Source organism: Pseudovirgaria hyperparasitica, assembly GCF_010093815.1.
Source record: "Pseudovirgaria hyperparasitica strain CBS 121739 unplaced genomic scaffold EJ05scaffold_18, whole genome shotgun sequence".
NCBI classification, from domain to species: Eukaryota; Fungi; Ascomycota; class Dothideomycetes; order Acrospermales; family Acrospermaceae; genus Pseudovirgaria; species Pseudovirgaria hyperparasitica.
Window position 1 is genome coordinate 81,923 of NW_022985566.1, and position 18,877 is coordinate 100,799.

The 18,877-nt window shown below is 47.8% G+C and overlaps 9 protein-coding genes across 9 annotated transcripts; 2 read left to right on the top strand and 7 right to left on the bottom strand.

The window, feature by feature from the left end:
• Positions 1 to 299: 299 nt before the first annotated feature.
• On the bottom strand, positions 300 to 1,170 carry EJ05DRAFT_479881 (charged multivesicular body protein-like protein 6). Its single transcript, XM_033744760.1, has 2 exons — positions 714 to 1,170; positions 300 to 660 (listed from the first exon to the last, which is right to left on the bottom strand). Exons 1-2 carry the CDS (start codon positions 1,062 to 1,064, stop codon positions 433 to 435), a joined length of 579 nt encoding a protein of 192 aa, XP_033596305.1. The 5' UTR covers positions 1,065 to 1,170; the 3' UTR covers positions 300 to 432.
• A 175-nt stretch (positions 1,171 to 1,345) lies between these two features.
• Positions 1,346 to 3,624, top strand: EJ05DRAFT_444372 (AAA-domain-containing protein; the record flags this gene model as incomplete). Its single annotated transcript, XM_033742123.1, has 2 exons — positions 1,346 to 3,013; positions 3,064 to 3,624. The coding sequence occupies 2 exons, from the start codon at positions 1,346 to 1,348 to the stop codon at positions 3,622 to 3,624; spliced, it is 2,229 nt and encodes a 742-aa protein (XP_033596306.1).
• Positions 3,444 to 4,380, bottom strand: EJ05DRAFT_157223 (uncharacterized protein). The gene is made up of 2 exons (XM_033739382.1): positions 4,014 to 4,380; positions 3,444 to 3,953 (listed from the first exon to the last, which is right to left on the bottom strand). Exons 1-2 carry the CDS (start codon positions 4,189 to 4,191, stop codon positions 3,667 to 3,669), a joined length of 465 nt encoding a protein of 154 aa, XP_033596307.1. The 5' UTR covers positions 4,192 to 4,380; the 3' UTR covers positions 3,444 to 3,666.
• Positions 4,381 to 6,618: 2,238 nt separating this feature from the next.
• Positions 6,619 to 8,436, bottom strand: EJ05DRAFT_469479 (putative cytochrome P450 monooxygenase). The gene has a single exon (XM_033742912.1). It carries the CDS (start codon positions 8,259 to 8,261, stop codon positions 6,699 to 6,701), a length of 1,563 nt encoding a protein of 520 aa, XP_033596308.1. The 5' UTR covers positions 8,262 to 8,436; the 3' UTR covers positions 6,619 to 6,698.
• Positions 8,437 to 8,666: 230 nt separating this feature from the next.
• EJ05DRAFT_541436 (uncharacterized protein) lies at positions 8,667 to 10,248 on the bottom strand (the record flags this gene model as incomplete). Its single annotated transcript, XM_033749662.1, has 4 exons — positions 8,667 to 9,017; positions 9,069 to 9,382; positions 9,440 to 9,976; positions 10,037 to 10,248. The coding sequence occupies 4 exons, from the start codon at positions 10,246 to 10,248 to the stop codon at positions 8,848 to 8,850; spliced, it is 1,233 nt and encodes a 410-aa protein (XP_033596309.1). The 3' UTR covers positions 8,667 to 8,847.
• A 538-nt stretch (positions 10,249 to 10,786) lies between these two features.
• On the bottom strand, positions 10,787 to 13,204 carry EJ05DRAFT_514359 (putative squalene-hopene-cyclase; the record flags this gene model as incomplete). The annotated part of the gene is made up of 1 exon (XM_033748522.1): positions 10,787 to 13,204. The coding sequence occupies one exon, from the start codon at positions 13,202 to 13,204 to the stop codon at positions 10,955 to 10,957; it is 2,250 nt and encodes a 749-aa protein (XP_033596310.1). The 3' UTR covers positions 10,787 to 10,954.
• Positions 13,205 to 13,752: 548 nt separating this feature from the next.
• EJ05DRAFT_469485 (putative cytochrome P450 monooxygenase) lies at positions 13,753 to 15,585 on the bottom strand (the record flags this gene model as incomplete). The annotated part of the gene is made up of 1 exon (XM_033742913.1): positions 13,753 to 15,585. Exon 1 carries the CDS (start codon positions 15,409 to 15,411, stop codon positions 13,753 to 13,755), a length of 1,659 nt encoding a protein of 552 aa, XP_033596311.1. The 5' UTR covers positions 15,412 to 15,585.
• Positions 15,586 to 15,791: 206 nt separating this feature from the next.
• EJ05DRAFT_469489 (putative short chain dehydrogenase) lies at positions 15,792 to 16,939 on the top strand (the record flags this gene model as incomplete). Its single annotated transcript, XM_033742914.1, has 1 exon — positions 15,792 to 16,939. The coding sequence occupies exon 1, from the start codon at positions 16,121 to 16,123 to the stop codon at positions 16,937 to 16,939; it is 819 nt and encodes a 272-aa protein (XP_033596312.1). The 5' UTR covers positions 15,792 to 16,120.
• A 68-nt stretch (positions 16,940 to 17,007) lies between these two features.
• Positions 17,008 to 18,715, bottom strand: EJ05DRAFT_457202 (cytochrome P450; the record flags this gene model as incomplete). The annotated part of the gene is made up of 1 exon (XM_033742522.1): positions 17,008 to 18,715. A coding segment is annotated over exon 1 (1,563 nt), but the record flags the coding sequence as incomplete, so codon positions are not given.
• Between the last annotated feature and the right edge of the window lie 162 nt (positions 18,716 to 18,877).

The window sequence follows — 18,877 nt, forward strand, 5'->3', positions numbered from 1 at the left end:
GACTAATTTTGACTGATTTTGACCTCGCAGGCTTTAAAACAACACTGATTACACGTGTTTTTGACTATTTTCGACCTCACGGGCTACGGATATACACGTGCTTTAAGTTTATTCTATATTACTTAGTAAGACGGCTTAGATATAAAGTATAATAGCTGACTCGTATAGTACATATAATACAGCTGGACGCTTGAGAAACCCTCACATTCCACCCCGCGCCCCACTTTAAGATCAGCATTAGGTATGTTGTAGTGACTTCCTCATAGTCTAGGAAGACGTTCAAGAACTATGCAAATTGTATCGCATTTGCTCATAAAGATGCTTGTACTAATCCAGGTCGTATATAATATGCGCGCTATCAAACACAGAGTCCCCAACGCCGTCGCTAAGCATTGTACGTGTGTTCTATTTACTTACGGTCAGTTAGAATTTTCAAGCAAGCATTGGCTGTGATGTTTGTTCTGCTGCACGCTCCAGCCTCCTCCTCTTCGCCTTCTCTTCTTTGGTCTCCTGTTCGACTGCCTCGACTTTTTGTAGCTCTTGTGATGGTACATTAGGGAGTTTCATTCCAGACATCTCAATCTCCAAGGCCTCGAGCTCGTCTTCAACATCGTCTTCATCCTGATTAGACATCTTTCCTGCCAGCAGTTCACTGACCTCCTGCGCAACAGTGTTAGAACCATGTTAACGCAGTCCGCGAGCAGAGCACAAACCTGTGTGTATGCTTGAGCATCTGCTGTTTCGCCTAATAGTCGCTCCACTGCATCCACACCACCCATCTCTTTATGTATTTCTTTGAGCACTGCGGTACCCTGCTTAAGCCCAAACAATACGTCTTTTTGGACCTGCGCAAATTCGACGTCATTCGTGAGGGCCTCAAGTTGTGCAAGTTGCGCGTCCGTCTTCTCTAGTAGTGTCTCCTGGTACTTTTTTCGTCGCAAAGCTACGAGGGCTTTCTTCTTGTCACCTTTCTGCAGACACTGCTTCGCTATATCGGTCTCTCGTGTGGTTATCACGGTAATGCGCTTCTGGTACTGGTGCAACTTGTCTCGTTGATTCTTCATGTCCAAGATCGCTCTGTCTGGCCTTAGAGTTGTGTTGACGTCGTGACATCATGAAGACGTACCGATCTTGGGCAGAAATCTTGTGGGAACTGTTCGAGTTCCCCATTGTCCGGACCTACTGTGTTCCATGAGCGCGAGCTTGAGGGCACGCCAACTCCTGGTCTTGTGCCTGATGATCGGGAGTGGCACTAGCGCACATCGTTATCGATAAGGTCTTGGCGTAATAAAAAAGTTTCAGACGGGAGCGTCCACAAACACGTATAACAACGCGAACTTCAGTAATGGCGAGAGGCGGCGGAAAATCGCGGCCTAGCCTACAGAAGGGTCTCGATAATGAAGTGTACCACGTTGTCGACAAGTTTCTTGAGGACCAACCTCAAAGCATTGCCTCATTAAGATGCGGTCAAATCTACGACCGGATACAGAAGTCAAACTCAAGCTTGAAGCGTCGCCCGAAGCCGGCACTTGAAAGCAGCATCGAGCGGGTTCTAGCTGTCATGATTGAAGAGTTCAGCGAGGAAGATGATGATATGGAGCCGCTGGAAGGGGAATTCGGTGATTCTAATCCTCAACCTAAGCCGAGTAAAACTGTCAATGATTTAATTACTGGAACTTGGAAGAACGCCTCGCCAGCCAAGAGTACGCCAGCAACCTCCATAAATGGAGAGAAGAAGTCGAAACGTGGAGACGGGGATCGAAAAGCCCATGACGAGCCACCGAAGAAAAGGCTCAAGAGCTCTCACACGGAGAAAGGTGCAAATATCGACATTAGTCCTCCCACGCACGTAAGTCTTGATGACATTGGCGGTGTTGAAGATATCAAGCGCGAATTGAAGCAGCATCTCGTTTTACCGTTGTTATGTCCGGAGGAGTACGCCGCTCGCAACCTACCGATCCCCAGAGGCATACTGCTGCATGGTCCTCCGGGTTGTGGAAAGACTGTGATCTCTAGGGCATTTGCCGCAAAGCTTGGCGTCCCGTTTATCGAGATATTGGGTCCGTCCGTTGTTTCCGGAATGTCAGGAGAGTCTGAGCGACAAGTCCGTGAGCATTTCGAGAAAGCCAAGGAAGTTGCACCATGTCTCATATTCATCGACGAAATCGATGTTATCGCGCCCAAAAGAGACACTGCCCAGAGTCAAATGGAAAAGCGTATTGTGGCACAGCTGCTGATCTCCATGGACTCGTTAGCGATGGAAGGCAATGACGGAAAGCCCGTGATTGTGCTAGCAGCAACGAATCGTCCTGATGCTATAGACCCAGCATTACGGAGAGGTGGTCGATTCGACTCGGAAATAAACATGGGTGTGCCGAATGAAATCACACGAGGACAAATTCTCCGTGCTCTCACTAGAAATACCAACATCGCAGACGACGTCTCATATGAGATATTGGCGAAAAAGACCTCTGGCTTCGTAGGCGCTGACCTCCGGGACCTTGTCGGTAAAGCTGGCACATGGTCCATGGATCGTTATCGTGAAGCTCTGGAAGCACAGGCTGCAGCTACCGAAACTGACATGGATGTTGATCTTGATACGAAGAAGGCGGTCTCTGAGGTGGATCGAAGTATAACACGACTCATTCGTCGCTGTCGTGACAAAGACGCTACTCGGCCGGCGGGATTTGAGGACACTTCGATCACAATGGAAGCCTTCGATGCTGTCTTCCCAGGCATACAGCCGTCTTCCAAACGTGAAGGCTTCACCACTAGGCCCGATGCCAATTGGGATGACGTCGGGTCACTAGATGATGTACGTGAGGAGCTCAATATGGCGATAGTTGAACCGATCTTGAACGCGCAACGATACAAGAACGTCGGTATCTCCGCTCCTACTGGAGTGCTCCTATGGGGACCCCCGGGCTGCGGAAAGACGCTTCTTGCTAAAGCGGTCGCGAATGCATCAGAAGCAGCCTTCATTAGTGTCAAGGGACCCGAGTTGCTTAACAAGGTAAGTCGCATCTCCCTTATTTTTGAATCTCTGTCAGCTAATGTATCTAGTTTGTTGGTGAGTCAGAAAGGGCAGTCAGGCAGGTTTTCATGCGCGCACGATCGTCCAGACCATGTGTGGTCTTTTTCGATGAGCTGGATGCTCTTGTTCCTCGTCGCAATGACGCACTGTCTGAAGCGTCTGCCAGGGTGGTCAACACCCTCCTGACGGAGCTGGATGGGTTGTCTGAGCGAGAAGGTATCTATGTGATTGGAGCTACCAATCGACCTGACATTATTGACGATGCCATGCTTCGTCCCGGTCGTCTCGAAACCCTGCTATTCGTAGGTCTACCCAAGAAGCAGGATCGTGTTGCAATCCTGAGCGCCCTTATCAAGAAGACACCCATAGACCCGCTTCTAGCACATTTTGCAAGCGACGATCGCTGTAACAATTTCAGCGGTGCCGATCTATCAAGCTTGCTACGAAAGGCCGGACAGTCGACTCTCAAGCGGGGCGCAGATAGAGTCGAGCTTCAAGACTTTGAAAGAGCAGTTGGAAACGTCCGGGCCAGCGTTGGTGATCCAATTCATTATGAGCGACTAAAGAAGAAGTTTGCCACACAGATATAATTCGTAAGAACAAGCTTTCCCATTGCTGTTATGTACCATATTCTATTCCCAACCGTGCTGAGTGCTTTCCTGAGCGTTTCCTACTTGAATGCTCTCCTCAGTACCTTCCTGTGAGTTCTTCTGAATTGTATCTTCAGCAGTCGGCCAGCTCCACCTCTGCAACTGCTCCGATCTGTCCGACGACGCCGAGCACTTTCTCGCATGCGCCCTGCACTGACAGCTCTTCACCTGCACCGTCCAGCTCTCGCCAATCTTCTTTTGTTGCCCCAGCATCTCCTCGAATGATACCGACGTGTTTGTCCGCATGCACTGCGCTTGTAGTAGGGCCCCTTGTTTATGATCAGCAGTTTGCCGCGTAGAAACTACATGTTACCCCAAGCCACACTCACAAATCTTCATTTTGACGTCCGTGCAGATCGGCTTCAGCTTCCCTGATCGACTGGTAGTGGTGGCGTACTGCATGTTGTGCTTTAGATGGTACTCCGTCCAGGCAGTCGGGCACGTCCACCATTTGCAGCGGTAGTCGGAGCCGCATTCATACGAGGCGATGGTTCGGACGCGGCACATTCTTATTTCTTAGGTATCCCTGGATCTGGTCTTAGGGGGGACGGTACTTCAGCAACGGAATCTCGGTTTTCGGTGGTGGTTGCGTATGGCCAGACATGAATGCCGCGTAGCGGTCGTGAAGGATCTGTTATACAGAGTTTTCGATGATCGGGACGATTGAATGATCTGGAGACAGGGCTTGAATCCGTTGCGGGCATCAAGACCTTTTATGTACGTGTGGGTGTGCTCGTTTGGCTAAGCGCCCGTGAGGTTCCGCGATATGCTGGGGAACGAGTATCTCGATGCTTGGCGCGTGTCACGCTAGGGACGCCGTGCCAGATATGTACGTGCTGGAGAACTGCCACGTCAGTATGTGGGTGCATCGTTCAGTGTTCGTGGATGGGATTTTGTGGATTTAACAAGAAAGTGGTGATGGATTCGGTCGGCTGGTGTCTAGATTACTTGAACGGAGCTGATGCCCGAGCGAGGCTGGGCAGTATGAATGGCCAGCAAGATGTTCTTCCGTCGATGCGGTGTGCCATAGTCATGACAATGTTGCAAGTCGTATTGCGAACGAATATGACTGGCGTGCACAGATGACGTGGTCACGCGACCTACTACTTCACTTATTCTATCGTCAGTGTCCGGTCCCAGGCGTCCCGGTGAGCTTGAAGTCCTCAAATTCCGTCATTTTTCGTTAGGCTTGCCGTCGCTGCATCCTTCAATCTTCGTCGAACGACATTCCATGCCTTGGGGACCACCGCATCCGCCCTGCTCTCCATATGAACAAACAATCACAATTCTCTTGGGTAGTTTCCGATCAAAGTAGTAAATTTTCCTCTACTTTTCTTGCAATCTAAGCTCAACTGGACTCCATCACTCCCTTTAATCCTGCATACGCTCTTCTCTGTGTGTCTCCACCACGACCTCTTCGAAAGGTGCAAGGTGCAAGTGTAATGTCAGTGCCTGACGTATCCGCAACAGTCTTTTAAACTACAAAGACAGAAGTAATGGTGTTCAAACTAGCGTTGTCATGACTAGATGAAGCTTGTATAGATTTGTTATCATTGGATGAAGGGTAGTTCACGCATCCTTCTAGCGTATCATATTGTTGAGCTTCACAATGATGTTTTCAACAGCTCCTTCCATTGTTTACTCACACCGGGTGACTTTGTGTCTACGGAGGAATGGTACCCATCATGTGATTCCGTGATACAGATTTTAGCAGCAACTTGCAGTTAGGCTTCTTGCCGGACATTAGCAGCACACAAGGTAGCTTAAAATTGCTAACAAGAACGAGTGTCTTCGACGCTGAGGATACTTGCAGCGTATTTCTAGTATCTCAAAGAGATCATGCGGCTAGCATCAAGATTAACAGCGGGCCTATTATCAAGAGCTCCGAATTCCATTTTACCTCATCCAACATCAATAGGTTCTGCATATATAGCCTATAAGGACAACCTTCAACGAACATCTGACCCTCTACTTTATATCATCTTGCTTCTCCAGTCCGCATACCAAACCCTACTTAGAGCACAGCCAGAACCTATGTCCCCTACAATATGCACTCTCTACATGCTTCTTCTCTTGTTGATACGGACAGTTTTCATATCGCTGTTTTTTCAGAGGACGTCCCCATTTGAGCCCCTTGCAATCCCCACAGACGTTATAAAATTTGATAGAGAATCCGCAGGGGCAGTGCGTCACAACTTTAGCACAACCGTTGGTTTTGCGGTGTGAGATGAGCTTTATAGATGGTTTTTCGATTGAACAAGTACTTGACGTGCCAGTCATGGTTTGGAAGATAATATCTGGATTGATGGTAGGTGGTAAAAATAGTAGTTAGTCAGGAATTGAATGTGGTCCACGTAAAAGAGTGGTGTGTTGCAAGACTACCTGGGTCAAGTAGTCTTTATTTTCTGATCCCTTACTTATTGCGAGACACCAGTGTGTTCATTGTGTCGATACACATTGTGCAGGTTCCTAGTACAATGAAAATCAGTAGGCCTAGGTGTCCTGACTACAAGATCATTCCTCGACGCAGAAAGTGTAGACGTAAGCATATACAATGTAAGAGTTAGACTTGGGGATAGCAGTCTAACAGGTTATAGAAGGGCCAGAACAAGTATATTATTTAGGTATCTACTCTCGTTTTTAGGTTACCCGTCCCTTCCTATAGAGCAGGAGATAGATTAGCCTAGATTTGAAAAGATTGTACTTTTTAGTCTTATAATACATGAGACTTATTAGACTAGAGTTGTCTCTCTATATTTATTATAGTACACGTTCTAACTTAACGTTTTTCCTATCTATACTTATATTGATGTAATTATAATCAGAAATTTCTATATATCTATATAACTAGAGTCTTCTATAATAATAATAGCTAGATATAATTAAACGAAATATCTTATATAATTTCTTTTTTTAATCTTCTTATTCTGTGTAATCTAAAGTCATGTATCATGCTATTATATTTATATGTATTATTCTATTATTATCTTTCTGTGTAGCTTGTCTCTAAAGTGTTACGCAAACGCCTTCTTTACTAGTAACCGACAATCTCTATCGGGATACTTCGGAGTAGTAAATAACGTACTCTTTGTCTCCATGATTTTCGGCCGGCCTAATTCATCTAAGTTCTTTGGCCCATACACTGTGTCTTCTGGTAGCTTTACATCATAGTCTTTAAGAAGGTTAGATAAGATTACCATCATCTCCGACCATGCTAGGCTTTTCCCAATACAGTTGCGATGACCGTAAGAGAATGCAAAAACGTTTCTTTTAAGATCTTCGTTCGCTAAAAAGCGTGTTGGGTCATATATATGCGGGTCCTTCCAAGTCTCGGCATGGTTATGTGCGCCGATCAGGTTGATAGCTACCTCAATGCCTGGTGGAAGATAGAAACCCTGGAGCATGACCCCACTCGTGTGAGATACCCGGGGCATGAATCCCGAGGTGATGGGTGAGTATCTCAAGGTTTCATATACGCATGCCTCGAGAAATGGCAGTTGGGTACGACACTCCGCGAATGTGACCATGTGGTCACGTTTAAACAGGCTTCGTACTTCATCCACGGCACGTGCGTGGTACGCTGGGTATAAAGTCAGTAGATGAATCACCCAGGAAGTAACGAAAGAGGTCGACTCGCTTCCAGCAAGCTGTAATGCGATGCTTTCGGTGCGCACTTCATGGCGCTGCATTTTGATTTTAGAATCTGGGTCTTCTGCGTCTAGAAATGCCTGGAGAAGGTCTATAGGTCTCTCCTTCGCGCCGTTCAGAAGCTTTCTACGTCGAATGTCGATAGACTCGTTGGAATGTCGGATGAAAGCATGAAACTGGGATCTAGACCGACGAAGAAGGCGAGAGAAAGGCCAATGGCCGAGAAGTGGGAGGTTCTTCGTCATGCCAAGGTAAAAGCCTGTTGCCTCGATCCAGCGAATTATGGTATCATCGTCATTTGAAAGAGCGCTAAAGTCGCGCCCAAAGGCGAGGGCACCAATCGTATCGAATGTTGCGTATTGTGTATCATTTCGGTAATTCACAATGATGGGGTTGCCTTCGTTTTGATCGATTAACATGTCCCATTTATCTCGGATGGCTTGGATACTATGCCGGACAATGAGCGGCTCCATCTGATTAAGAAAGCCATGAGTAAGATACGGGCCAAGCTGGCGACGGCGAAGGCTTGCATAGATGGGATCGCGAGCTGTGAAGATGCTTGGGTGACCGAGAATGTCGAGCATTCTGTAAACATCCGTCTTCCGGAAGTCTTGAGATGTCAAGATCTTCTTGATATCTTGCGGGTGACTGATGCTGACTCCATCTGGTCGATGGACGTAAATGTCTCCATATGTTTCGTAGTCATTCTGAACAGACTGAGATCCATTGCTGAAAATACGTTTGACTATAGAATGCTTCGCACTAAGGCGGGACAGGAAAGATCCTGGGATATTGCGCAATGGAGAGAAGAAACATTGATAGATAACTCTATAGGCGATGGCTACAGCGACGATATATGCGACGATGCAGGGAGGTTCGATTGCTTCTGGGAGGGAGAACAAGCCTTTTCGATCTACCATGGCGCTCATTCTGTGATTTCCAGTTTGCAAAAGTGAAATCCTTCAATGGCTGGGTAAGAACTTTTTTATCTCGCCAAATCAATAGTAGCTTAGATATCCCAAGTAGAGTAGGAGCAACCTTGTGTTCTTTATCATGTCGTTGCAAGTAAGGGATGCTTGTAACTTTAGGTACTTGCTAGGAGTAGAGAAACTCGGTGGCGTGAGTGACGAACGATTCGCGGTAAAAGTGTACCTTCATGCTCGTTGGAAACGTTCAGAGGTCCCGCCAATGTCACGGTCGATTAAAAAGGTGTGCTCATCCCTGGACACATTGTCTTCCGACTTCTGTGAGACAAAATGACGCATGACCTTGCATTAGTATTAAGCGCCATGATGGAAAGCTAGTAAGAGCACCATTAAGTATCACTATACTCGGGTAAATTTTGCGACGATACGGAAACGCTAAGAATCTTTCCCCGTCACTTCCCCCCGAGCTTGGATCTTCTAGCGCACAGTTGAAGTATATTACAGTGAGAGATAAAGGGTATGACAATCGAGCTAAGCGACCCAGATGAGACACAGCATCTAAGATAGACGCAGTCTTTGTTGACGGGAGCTACCACACGAGCTCACCAACATTTTCCCAGAACGGATCTACCAACATTCCTTTCATAGCGGTAGGATTACTGCTCAGCAAAACGTTCACTCCGTCTGTTGATGGCATAGGCGGTAGGAATGCGACTATACTGAGACTGCTAGCAAAAAGTGGCGTCAGGCTCACACATGCTGGAGATCTGTAGCTAAAATCAGCATCGTAAAGCTTGAAATTGACCTAACTTGTACACACAAGGAATGTCCTCATGCGACTAGCGGTCAATGCTAAGGGTCGTAGGTAGCTTGTTGGATGCGCAGATATAAGCTCAACGAACTCGGATACTAGCTGAGGGCTGACGCTGGACACTGTAGACTGCACCTGGGCTGCTGCATCTGCTAAGGTAGCTGCATTCGTAGGTCTTCTGAGATCATTGACTTGATCTCTAATCAGTAGCCCAGTAAGACAATTTTCTGTATAATTCTCTTTGACATTCAGCCGGGATCTCAGGTCAAAAGGGACTCGTACTGATGCATGTTCCTCGACTTGAGGTGGGCCCCTAAGTCAAGTTCAGAATCTAGATTGTTGATTTGTTTTGAGCTGGTTCTGTATTGACAGCTTTCTGATAAGAGCAACTAGGATATCATTGTCACTGATATGAGATGTGCCGAAAATAAGGTGAGGCTGAAGCATTTGATGTAACTCGTTGAGCTTTCTCTGCGAAACATGGAACAGGTGTGCTTCGCCTTTGGCGAGCCCAGTGGTTTTACTCAGCATAGCACCCAGTGTCGTATGGGATAGCAACGTTGACCAGTCGATGATTACATTAGGAGTGGAATATATGGCATGGCTCGTGGGATCGATCAATACTTGGCCGGATGTAGTTAGATACGAGCGGACTATGCTTCGATCGAAGGAGTATGTTCTGCGAATGGGTGGTACGGCACTGTGGACCATTCCGTACATTGTGTCGGCCCAGGAATTGACGAATACGAAGAAATTCGCATCATCGAAGGCATAATGGAGAACACTGATGAACAGGACCAGGCCACTGTTCTCCTTGAGTCGAATGACATGAACATTGAGCATGTGGATCTCACTGTCACTAGCAGTAGTGGCAATGGGTCCGACTGTGACCACGCTCGGGGGCCAGCTGCTTTACGCAAAGCCTGCGGTCTTGAGATCTGCAAAGTGAATCGTGAATTAAACAAACTCCAGGAACTCCGGATGGTTGATGTTATCAGGATCTAGTTCGATGAGTATGTTTCCAGTCACCTTATGACGCAAGTGGCCGAGTAGAATTGAAAAGGTCTCGAGGGTATTAGCCAGGGCTTTCTTCAGTTGCTCAGTCGGCATGAAGTCTGTCACACTTGAAGTGTTCTCAAAGACGTATGCGCAGGGGATAGTTGAGAACGAGCCTTGCATGTCCAGCGCCGATAGGGGTCATGCTTGTGGCTTGATAGAGCTGATGTATTTCTTCATGTTGACGTTTACTAGTGTAGTCGAAAGTGTTGAATCGGGAATGCATTTGCGTCAGATATTACGGCGCGTTTTGGGCTTTGAGTCGACGGCTCTCCCGTTATCACCCGATTAGTAGCAGATCCCGAGGACAGCCATGTTGTCCACAACGTAGGTCTCAGGCCAGAAATGTCTCAGCTCCTCATGCCGACAGAGTATGCCCAAGATCCCAGCAGAGCTAAGGACGACCCCGGATGGGGACAGCACTCTATATCAAGGAGTTAGTTCGTAGCGTCGTGAACAACATCATCGATAAGAGTAGTGCGAGGTTGATATTGCAGAAGGACGAAATTTGACGCTGAGGAAACAAGTGGAGTCATGCGCTAAGATGACAAAGGGTAAGAGGTCTGTGCGTTCAATCAGACCCCCCCTCCTACCCTATTTTTCATTAACACCCCCTCCTCTATCTTGGGACGTATCTTACAGTGATCATACGCCTTATGTAACTACAACACGCTGTGTTTCAAATGAGCTCTTTCTGCAGTCTTGAATGTAAACTCGGACGCAGTCATGAAGCTAACCGACATATACATCAGCATTGGATGACACTCCGAAAACAGCACTGGCGACAGTGTCACCCACCTCGAGAGACTCCTAGTCAACATCAAAGTCCTCACACAATCTCCACATCACCATATCGTTTCACATACCGTCCTAGGGCCAAGAGAGTGAAATGAAACTTGTACAATGGATATCGCATGCCTCCTGGCGGGACAAAGACTCCTTCTAGAGTGCCTGGTAGCCAATCACCCATTGGCTGTTGAGCGTCCATCAAAAATTTGATGCCTTTAGCTACAGCCTCTTGGTCGGCGCATCCTGCCGCCAGCAATGCTATTGTAGAATAAGCTGTACACGTGACCTGGCTCCCCAACGGCTCCTGGACGTATCTCTTAACCTTTGTGCTCTCGATAGACTCTCCCCAGCCGCCATCGTCATTTTGATGCTCCAGTAAGAATCTGCAGGCTTGTCTCGTTGCAGCACAATTCTCTTCGGATCTTCCAACGCAAGCAAGACCTTGCAGGGCGAACATAGTCGCGTATGTGAAACACACTCCCCAGCTAGCATACCACCCGCCTTCTGGATATTGTGCCCGTAGCAAGAAAGCGACACCGCGATCTATACACTGTTGTATGTCATGCGGCCGATATGATGGATAAGTCCGACTGAAAGCGGTCAGAGTCATGATGATCGAACTGGTACACTCTGGATATAACGTCTCGGTCATAACGTTGTCGTATATCTCGGTGACGTTGAAAAGCTCCATAAAGCTTGGAGCCCGAATGGGTTCATACGATGAGAATCCACCACCACGGTTTTCCATGGCCATAATGAGGTCTACCGCCTCTTTTAAGCGGCTATCGGAAATGCGTCTGCGTACCACGCCTGATTCCTGGAGTTGCATAACCACCTTCACAGCTTCAGCGGTCGTATCAGATACTGCGTATCCTTGCTCGCGAGTGCTGAAACTCCAGGCTCCTTTTGTTGGTTGCCGATAAACATGGTCTATTGCCATTGGATCCTCGCGTATCTGAGAATTGTCTATGAACTCGAGAGCCTTCTCAAGAACAGCTTTGTTTTCGGGCTCCTTTGAAAGGTCACATTCGAGAACTGCCTGTACAGTCAAGACAGTGTCCCAAAGAGAAGTCCCGTTGGTTCCAGACGCTGACAGTCCTTCGCGGCACATCCACATGGGGTCTATGACGCGCGTCTGCATTCCTCTTACCCAATGGCTGCGAGGCCCATGAGCATGCCATAAAGATAACAGATTGGATGCGAAGCTAACCGGTGCAATGCTGAGATAGCTGGTGTTGTGGACTTCGGCTTCTATCTGAAAAAGCACCTCTTTTAGCGCTCTCCGCCGTATGAACGGGATCTTGTAGTGTTCAATCAGGCCTAAGATTCCAATTGCTGCTGAATGGAGTCGCGTCAAGGGCGCTAGACGATCATGAGAGCTTACATGCGTCCTCTGAGCGACCCAGTCCACGTTTTCATATGGTATCTCATGAATCTCCTGTCTTAGCTGTAGCACGAGCTCATTTTGTGGCATCACCCAGCGATGGCCATACATATATGCCAAACTGACATACATGTTGCGAGTATGAACCCACCAATTACCCGGATTTAAGGGCAAAGCCTGAGGGACTAAGAGGACTTCTGCGACCAGTGGTATCATGCCATCCCATTCATACAGTCCGAGGACACACAACCACCACTTTCCAAAGGCAGGGATTGCTAATGCACCTCCCATAGTCTTTAGACAACTTCGAGCCTTTTCCAAGACAGGGTGAATTGCTGGTAGTCCCAAGATTCGCAGCATGATATAGCTCATAGTTGTTCCGAATACTGTCGAAGGACTTTGGATGAACAATCCCCATCCGCCATCGGCATTGACCATATTCAACAAGTACCGACACATCTCAGCCTTCATAAAGTCTTCCAATGGCAAGCCAATGATATACATGGTGATCACAATTCCACTGGTAACGAAGAGCGGCCCGTCATCATTGCATCCCCAATGGCCATCCGAAGTCTGGAGCCGTTTCAGAAACTCCCAGCCGTGCGCCAGAGCTTGCTTCGGTCGCTTCGATGTTTTCATTTTTGGCATTTCGATGGGGAGACCAAGCCAGTACCGTTCTAGGAAGCTCTGTGGCTGGGTCTCACATTCCTCTTTTGAGCTCAAGTAGTGCCACACATGCCTACCATGCTCTACCTTGAGTCTCCATTGATCAAGGTTTGTTGCGTAGGGTCGTGCCGCAGCGGTATTCTCAAATACAGTACTGCTACAGACCTTCTGTGCGACGCTTGTTTGAACGGGGGTTTTGATCCCAGTCACAAACGTCGAATCATCATGAGCTGTCTTCATCTTTGATCCTTGGAATAGATGTCGAATATTAGTCTCGTATATCGACCAAGCTTGAGACTTCGAGTGTTTCTAGCGACGATTGGATGAAAGCACGAGGGGCTTCGGGTCGTCTAAATCATGAGTTACTCACGGGTCTGATATTTGAGGTTAAAATTTCTAGTATCATACAAATCGGCTCATTTGATGGTTTCGTTAATTACATATGAAACGTACCTGATCTTCCACAACGCTTTTAGATCAGAATGTTAGCTTGGAATCAAGCCCGAACTCGACCGGACCCACAGCGACATGAATACCCTACGTCCGTCAAGGCCAAAGCGTTCCAGTCACTAACGTCTCGTACTACATGGATGGGGGCTAGTTGCGCTTATAGCCTTATCACAACGTCGATTGCTCGGCTGTATGCAAAATGAGGTTGCATGACGCTAATGCAGCACACGGCACAACAGAAAGAGGACCTGAAAGTTACTAATTCTGCATTTCAACGACTAGGATACGAATGTAATACATGCCAATTCACTACCATGTTGATGTCTTCTTGCCGCTACTCACTCATCGTTGACACGATCCTTCCGCTTTTGCAATATCATCCGACAGTCTCTCTCCGGCTTCGCAGGCATTGTCGCTACCCCCAGCTTCGTCGGCATGATTCTCGGTCGTCCTGTCCTAGGATCTTTGTTATGCGGGCCGAAGACACTGTCCTTCGGCAACTTGATATCGTAATCGCGGAAAAGATTCGCTATTGTGACCATCATTACGACCCACGCGAGGTTCCGCCCAATGCAGAATCTCGTACCATAAGCGAAAGAAAGCATGTTGCGCTTCGTCTCGAAGTTGTTCAAAAACCGGGTTGGGTCGAATTTGTCTGGATCCTGCCACGTAGTGGCGTGTACGTGAGCTGCGCATTTGTTGGTTGCTATCTCGGTCCCAGGCGGGATATAGAATCCCTTGATGGTGATACCCTTGGTATCTGAAACTCTTGGAAACGAAGTGCTTGTGGTCGGAATACAGCGGAGGGTCTCATAAATGACACACTCCAGATACGGTAACAGTTCCCTGCATTGCTGGTATGTGATGACGGTCTTCATGTCGGGAAAGCCAGCGCGGACTTCGTCACGGACGCGGTCGAAATGCTCGGGGTAAAGCAACAGAAAGTGTATGATCCACGAAATGACAGAAGAAGTTGACTCACTGCCACCAACAAGCATTGCAATACTTTCAGCCTGAACTTCTTCTGGTGACATATGTGTCTTGCCTGGAACGTCGAGATCTCTTGCATCCAGCAAGGCCTGAAGCAAATCAGCAGGTATGTCGCCTCCATTATGAATCTCTTCTTGGCGAATCGCCACGGACTCCTTGCTGAACTGTACGAGGTCGTCGTACGAGCCCTTCAGCTTCCATACTAGAGCTGAAAATGGCTTTCGTTTGATGAATGGAAAGTAATGAGAAAGTAGCATGTAAGTAAGAGTGTTGTTCACCCATTTGGTGTAGACTAGGTTGTCCTCCTGTAAGGCGTGAAAGTCTCTCCCGAAGGCCAGAGCTCCGGTAATGTCGAACATGGCCAGTTGTGTATCAGAACGATAGTTGATAATAGTATCCTCGCCGCGGACTTCGTTGTTTGTAATCAGGGTGTCCCATCTGGTTCGTAACGCTTTGCTCCCATATTTCAATATCAGATGTTCCATGCCCGCTAGATAGCTAACCGTGAAAAAGGGATGCAACTGGCTTCTTCTCTGATTAGCCTGTGCGGGATCTGTGAACGTGCTGACATTGGGAATCCCCTCATATTCGAACACCCGATACATGTCCGTCTTCCGGAACTCCGTGTTTGACAGGACTACCCGCGCGTCCTTTGGATCGCAGATAGAGACAGTATTCGGTTTTGACAGATACACATCACCGTGCTGTTTGTAATCCGATATTGATGCTGCTTCAGCCCGACCGGTGAGCAAGTGTATCATTATACGGCTGCTTGTCACTCGAGCGAGAAATGGAGCTGGGATATGTCGAAGTGGGGAGCGAAAAAATGCATAATAGAGCGTCCAGACAGTTTGAACTGCGAATAGGATCAAGGTGATGCGTGTGTATCCCAGGCTGACGACATATGACTTTATTTCCAGGAGAACTTCGACTAGAAGATATTGCCGTATCCTACCATCTGAGGGGACCAAGTTTTCAGAAGCAAGTATATGGTCCATTGTAGACATGATCTTCTAAGGTGTCAGTATGAAGAGTAAGCTCGAACTGAACAGTGGAGTTTGTAAAGCAAATACAGTATGAAAGGAAGAATTTCTAGGTATACGACCATGGGGAACTCGGTAAGCAAACTGCAAGTCGCGATATGGCTCCTGAGATCAAATGCAACTATACCAATGGTAGTTTGGACTCTTGGACAAACAAATTATGGTCAGACGACTCCGATTCCTCTCCAGGGCCGCTTCCATGTTGTCACCCAAGCTTTAAAGTATGGATTAGTGCTGGCCCGTGTGCGAGAAAACTAAACAACGCATAGACTAATTCCAGTTTAGGGGGTAGAATGCCGACCTGTGTTTCGAGGTCCAGATAATATCCATACATAGACTTCACACTTGATGCGATGTCATATGCTGACACTTTTAGGCGCGCAATTGGCCGAACACTGCATTAGGCCTTCAAGGTTGCCTCATATTCGGACATGGGTTACAGCTCAACGTGTAAAACACCAATCGATGCAAATCAACATGTACCTAACTGATGCGGTATAGCGGATGGATAATAGTGTTGGTCGCTAGCCCATAACAGCGGTAAAGGTTGTATCGCTTCGTATTTCTTTTGTGGGAGCTGACCTTAGCATGCTAAAAGTGAACTTTTGCTTGACATCCGGCGTCGAAATCATTTACTCTTACATCAGAAGCCACAGCTCGATCGTATCACGTTATGCCAGAGTCAATATCTCCAGCATTTACCAGGCGAATAGCCATAGTCACTGGGGCAGCCCGTGGAGTCGGCTTCGCAATCAGCAAAGCTCTCGCATTGAAAGGCTACCTAGTCGTCATCAGCGATATCGATAGCATTGAAGGTACTCACGCGACAAAGAGCCTCAATGAAACAATGGGCGCCGGTACTGCTGTATTCATTCATTGTGACCTGGCTCGACTTTCTTCCATCGATAAGCTCCTTGAGTCGACTGTCCAGCAACTTGGGAGCTACAGTCTGCTTGTCAATAACGCTGGCTATCTACGAGCGCCTTTCCTCGCACTGTCGGCAGAGCATATGGAGCAGAGCATATCGGTGAATTTAACTGCACCACTATACGCGTTGCAGCGTGCCGTTATGTACTGGAACGCGCATCCTCATATCGAGGCTCCTGCCGTCGTTACAGTGACATCGTCCTCATCATTCAAGACCTATGCGTCCATTCTCCCATACGGCGCTGCAAAAGCTGGCGCTGCACAGTTTACATTTGCCAGTAGGGACTTTGGGCCAAGGATCAGAGTCACAGCTGTGGCCCCGACGGCCATCGCGACCGGATTTGAGCTGGGAAATATGAGGATTGCTACGGAGCAAGAAGGTCCTGGGTACACACCGGAAGATGCGATGAGAGCCATGGGATTGGAACGATTGAGTCCAGAGGACGTGGCCAATGAAGTCGTGAGATGTGCAGAGGATAAGGATATTTGGGGAATTGTTGTGCATCTAGATAAGGCGAAAGGTGCGAAGATTTTCGGGGGGTATGAGGATTTCATGGGCGTGTGAATATGTTATTGTAGAGCACTGATAGAATTACGAGACGTCTTAAGTATCTTTTTTCATATACACTGGCGCTTTCTTATAAGTATACGGCAGTCTCTCTCCGGATACTTAGGAGCAAAAACAATATGACACTTTGACGGCATTAACGCAGGCTCCCCATTATCTCTCCTCCCGTGCGGGCGAAAAGCTTCACTACCGTTCCCAATTCCTTCCATATCAAATTCGTTTAGTAGGTTAGCAAGGATTGGCAATATTTCCATCCATGCAAGATTCCTCCCCAAGCAGTTCCTTACTCCATATGAAAATGCAAAGACATATCTCTTCTTATCTGTGTCTTCTAGAAATCGTTCTGGTCGAAACTTGTTGGGTTCAGCCCAAACATCAGTTCGATTGTTTAAAGCAATCAGATTAAAGGCAATATGCGTTCCCGCCGGAACGAGGTACCCTTGCAATACGACGTCTGTAGACGCAAACTGAGGCATAAACCCTGATGTTATCGGAGTGTAGCGAAACATCTCATATATGAAGGCCTCGAGAAATTCAAGAACTCGACATTCAGTGTAACTGATTAAATGGCCCTTGGCGAATCGCGAGCGTACTTCTGTCTCAGCACGCGCTCGATAGTGAGGGTATAGTGTGAACAGATGTAGTGCCCATGTCAGTGCCGCAGCGGTAGTCTCGCTTCCGGCGAGCTGCATGCCGAGGCTCTCAGCTTGGACTTCTTTGGCGGTCATAACGATTTTCGACTCCGGGTCTTGCGCTTTGATGAATGCCTGCAGCATGTCTTCTGGGACCTGTAATGCTTCGGCTTGATGCTTCTCAGGCGAGACTTGTTTATCGAGGAGTTGCTTCCGCCGTTTGACACTCTCTGCGGAGTATGCAAGAAAGTCCGCGTAGGCTGTCAGCGACGGACGAAGAAGGATAGAAAGGGGAAATTTAAGTAGCAGTGGAAAATTCATCCGTAGACCGACATATACTGCAGTTGATGAAATCCACCCAATGATGCGTGAGTCAGCAGACTCTAGGCTATCATCTCCTGTAGATCTTCCAAACGCCAGTGTAGCCATGATCGAGAAAGTCGCGAGTTGAGTATCGTTACGGTAGTTCACAACCGCGGTATCCCTTCCATCTAGGAGACTGTGCCACTTCGATCCAATGGCTTTGGCGCCTTTTTGAAGAATAATTGACTCCATCCGGAGTAGGTAGCTACTAGTGAAATATGGGGCAAGTTGACGACGACGACGACTTGCCATTGCTGGGTCACTGAAAGTAACGATGTTTGCTAGAGCCGGGTCGTGGACACCGTGATACATATCGATTTTGCGGAAAATAGACGAGCCTAGTACTGTGCGCACATCTTGCGGGTTGCATATTGTGATCGTATTAGGCTTGGAAATATATATATCTCCATAGGTGTTAAAGTCGTGAAGAGCGGCATCGATCACTCGGGATGGAAGTCGCTGATATATTGCTCGAAGCGGTGTGAGTCGTGCTAGGAGTGGGCCTGGGATGTTCCGCAGACTTGAGAACAGCGTCACGTATAAAACGTAGTAGCTAGACAACATGCAGACCCCAAGACCGAACGCCACCAAGGAGTCGGTCTGGTAGATTTTCAGAAATACAGTCTGGAGCATGTCTCAGGGGTCGGCCGCTGATTCGTGATAATGTGGACGAGTGCAAAGTATTCGGAAAGAATGTCACTCCATCGAATGGAAGGACCATCAGGTCACCGATGTACTGATATGCAATGACATTTGATTAGATAAGATAGAAATTATACGAGGTCCGACCCGCGGATCGTCATGCCAGAACAGTGCGATGGGATGATAACGCGACCTCGGAAGACTGCTACGGATAAGTGCTCAAGTGGGGCCATCCATCCCGCATCCGCTGAATCCGCCCTAACCTAGGGAGGGGATGGGCCGCAATGCCAAGCGGCAT

What these genes read in the sequence shown, in the direction of transcription:
- EJ05DRAFT_157223 (XM_033739382.1), bottom strand. Translation starts at nt 4,191, where the DNA reads ATGTGCCGCGTCCGAACCATCGCCTCGTATGAATGCGGCTCCGACTAC. An exon ending in GGACGTCAAAATGAAGATTT is followed by an intron (nt 3,954 to 4,013) that starts GTGAGTGTGGCT and finishes ATCATAAACAAG; the next exon opens with GGGCCCTACTACAAGCGCAG.
- EJ05DRAFT_469479 (XM_033742912.1), bottom strand. Translation starts at nt 8,261, where the DNA reads ATGAGCGCCATGGTAGATCGAAAAGGCTTGTTCTCCCTCCCAGAAGCA.
- EJ05DRAFT_479881 (XM_033744760.1), bottom strand. Translation starts at nt 1,064, where the DNA reads ATGAAGAATCAACGAGACAAGTTGCACCAGTACCAGAAGCGCATTACC. An exon ending in ATGCTCAAGCATACACACAG is followed by an intron (nt 661 to 713) that starts GTTTGTGCTCTG and finishes ACTGTTGCGCAG; the next exon opens with GAGGTCAGTGAACTGCTGGC.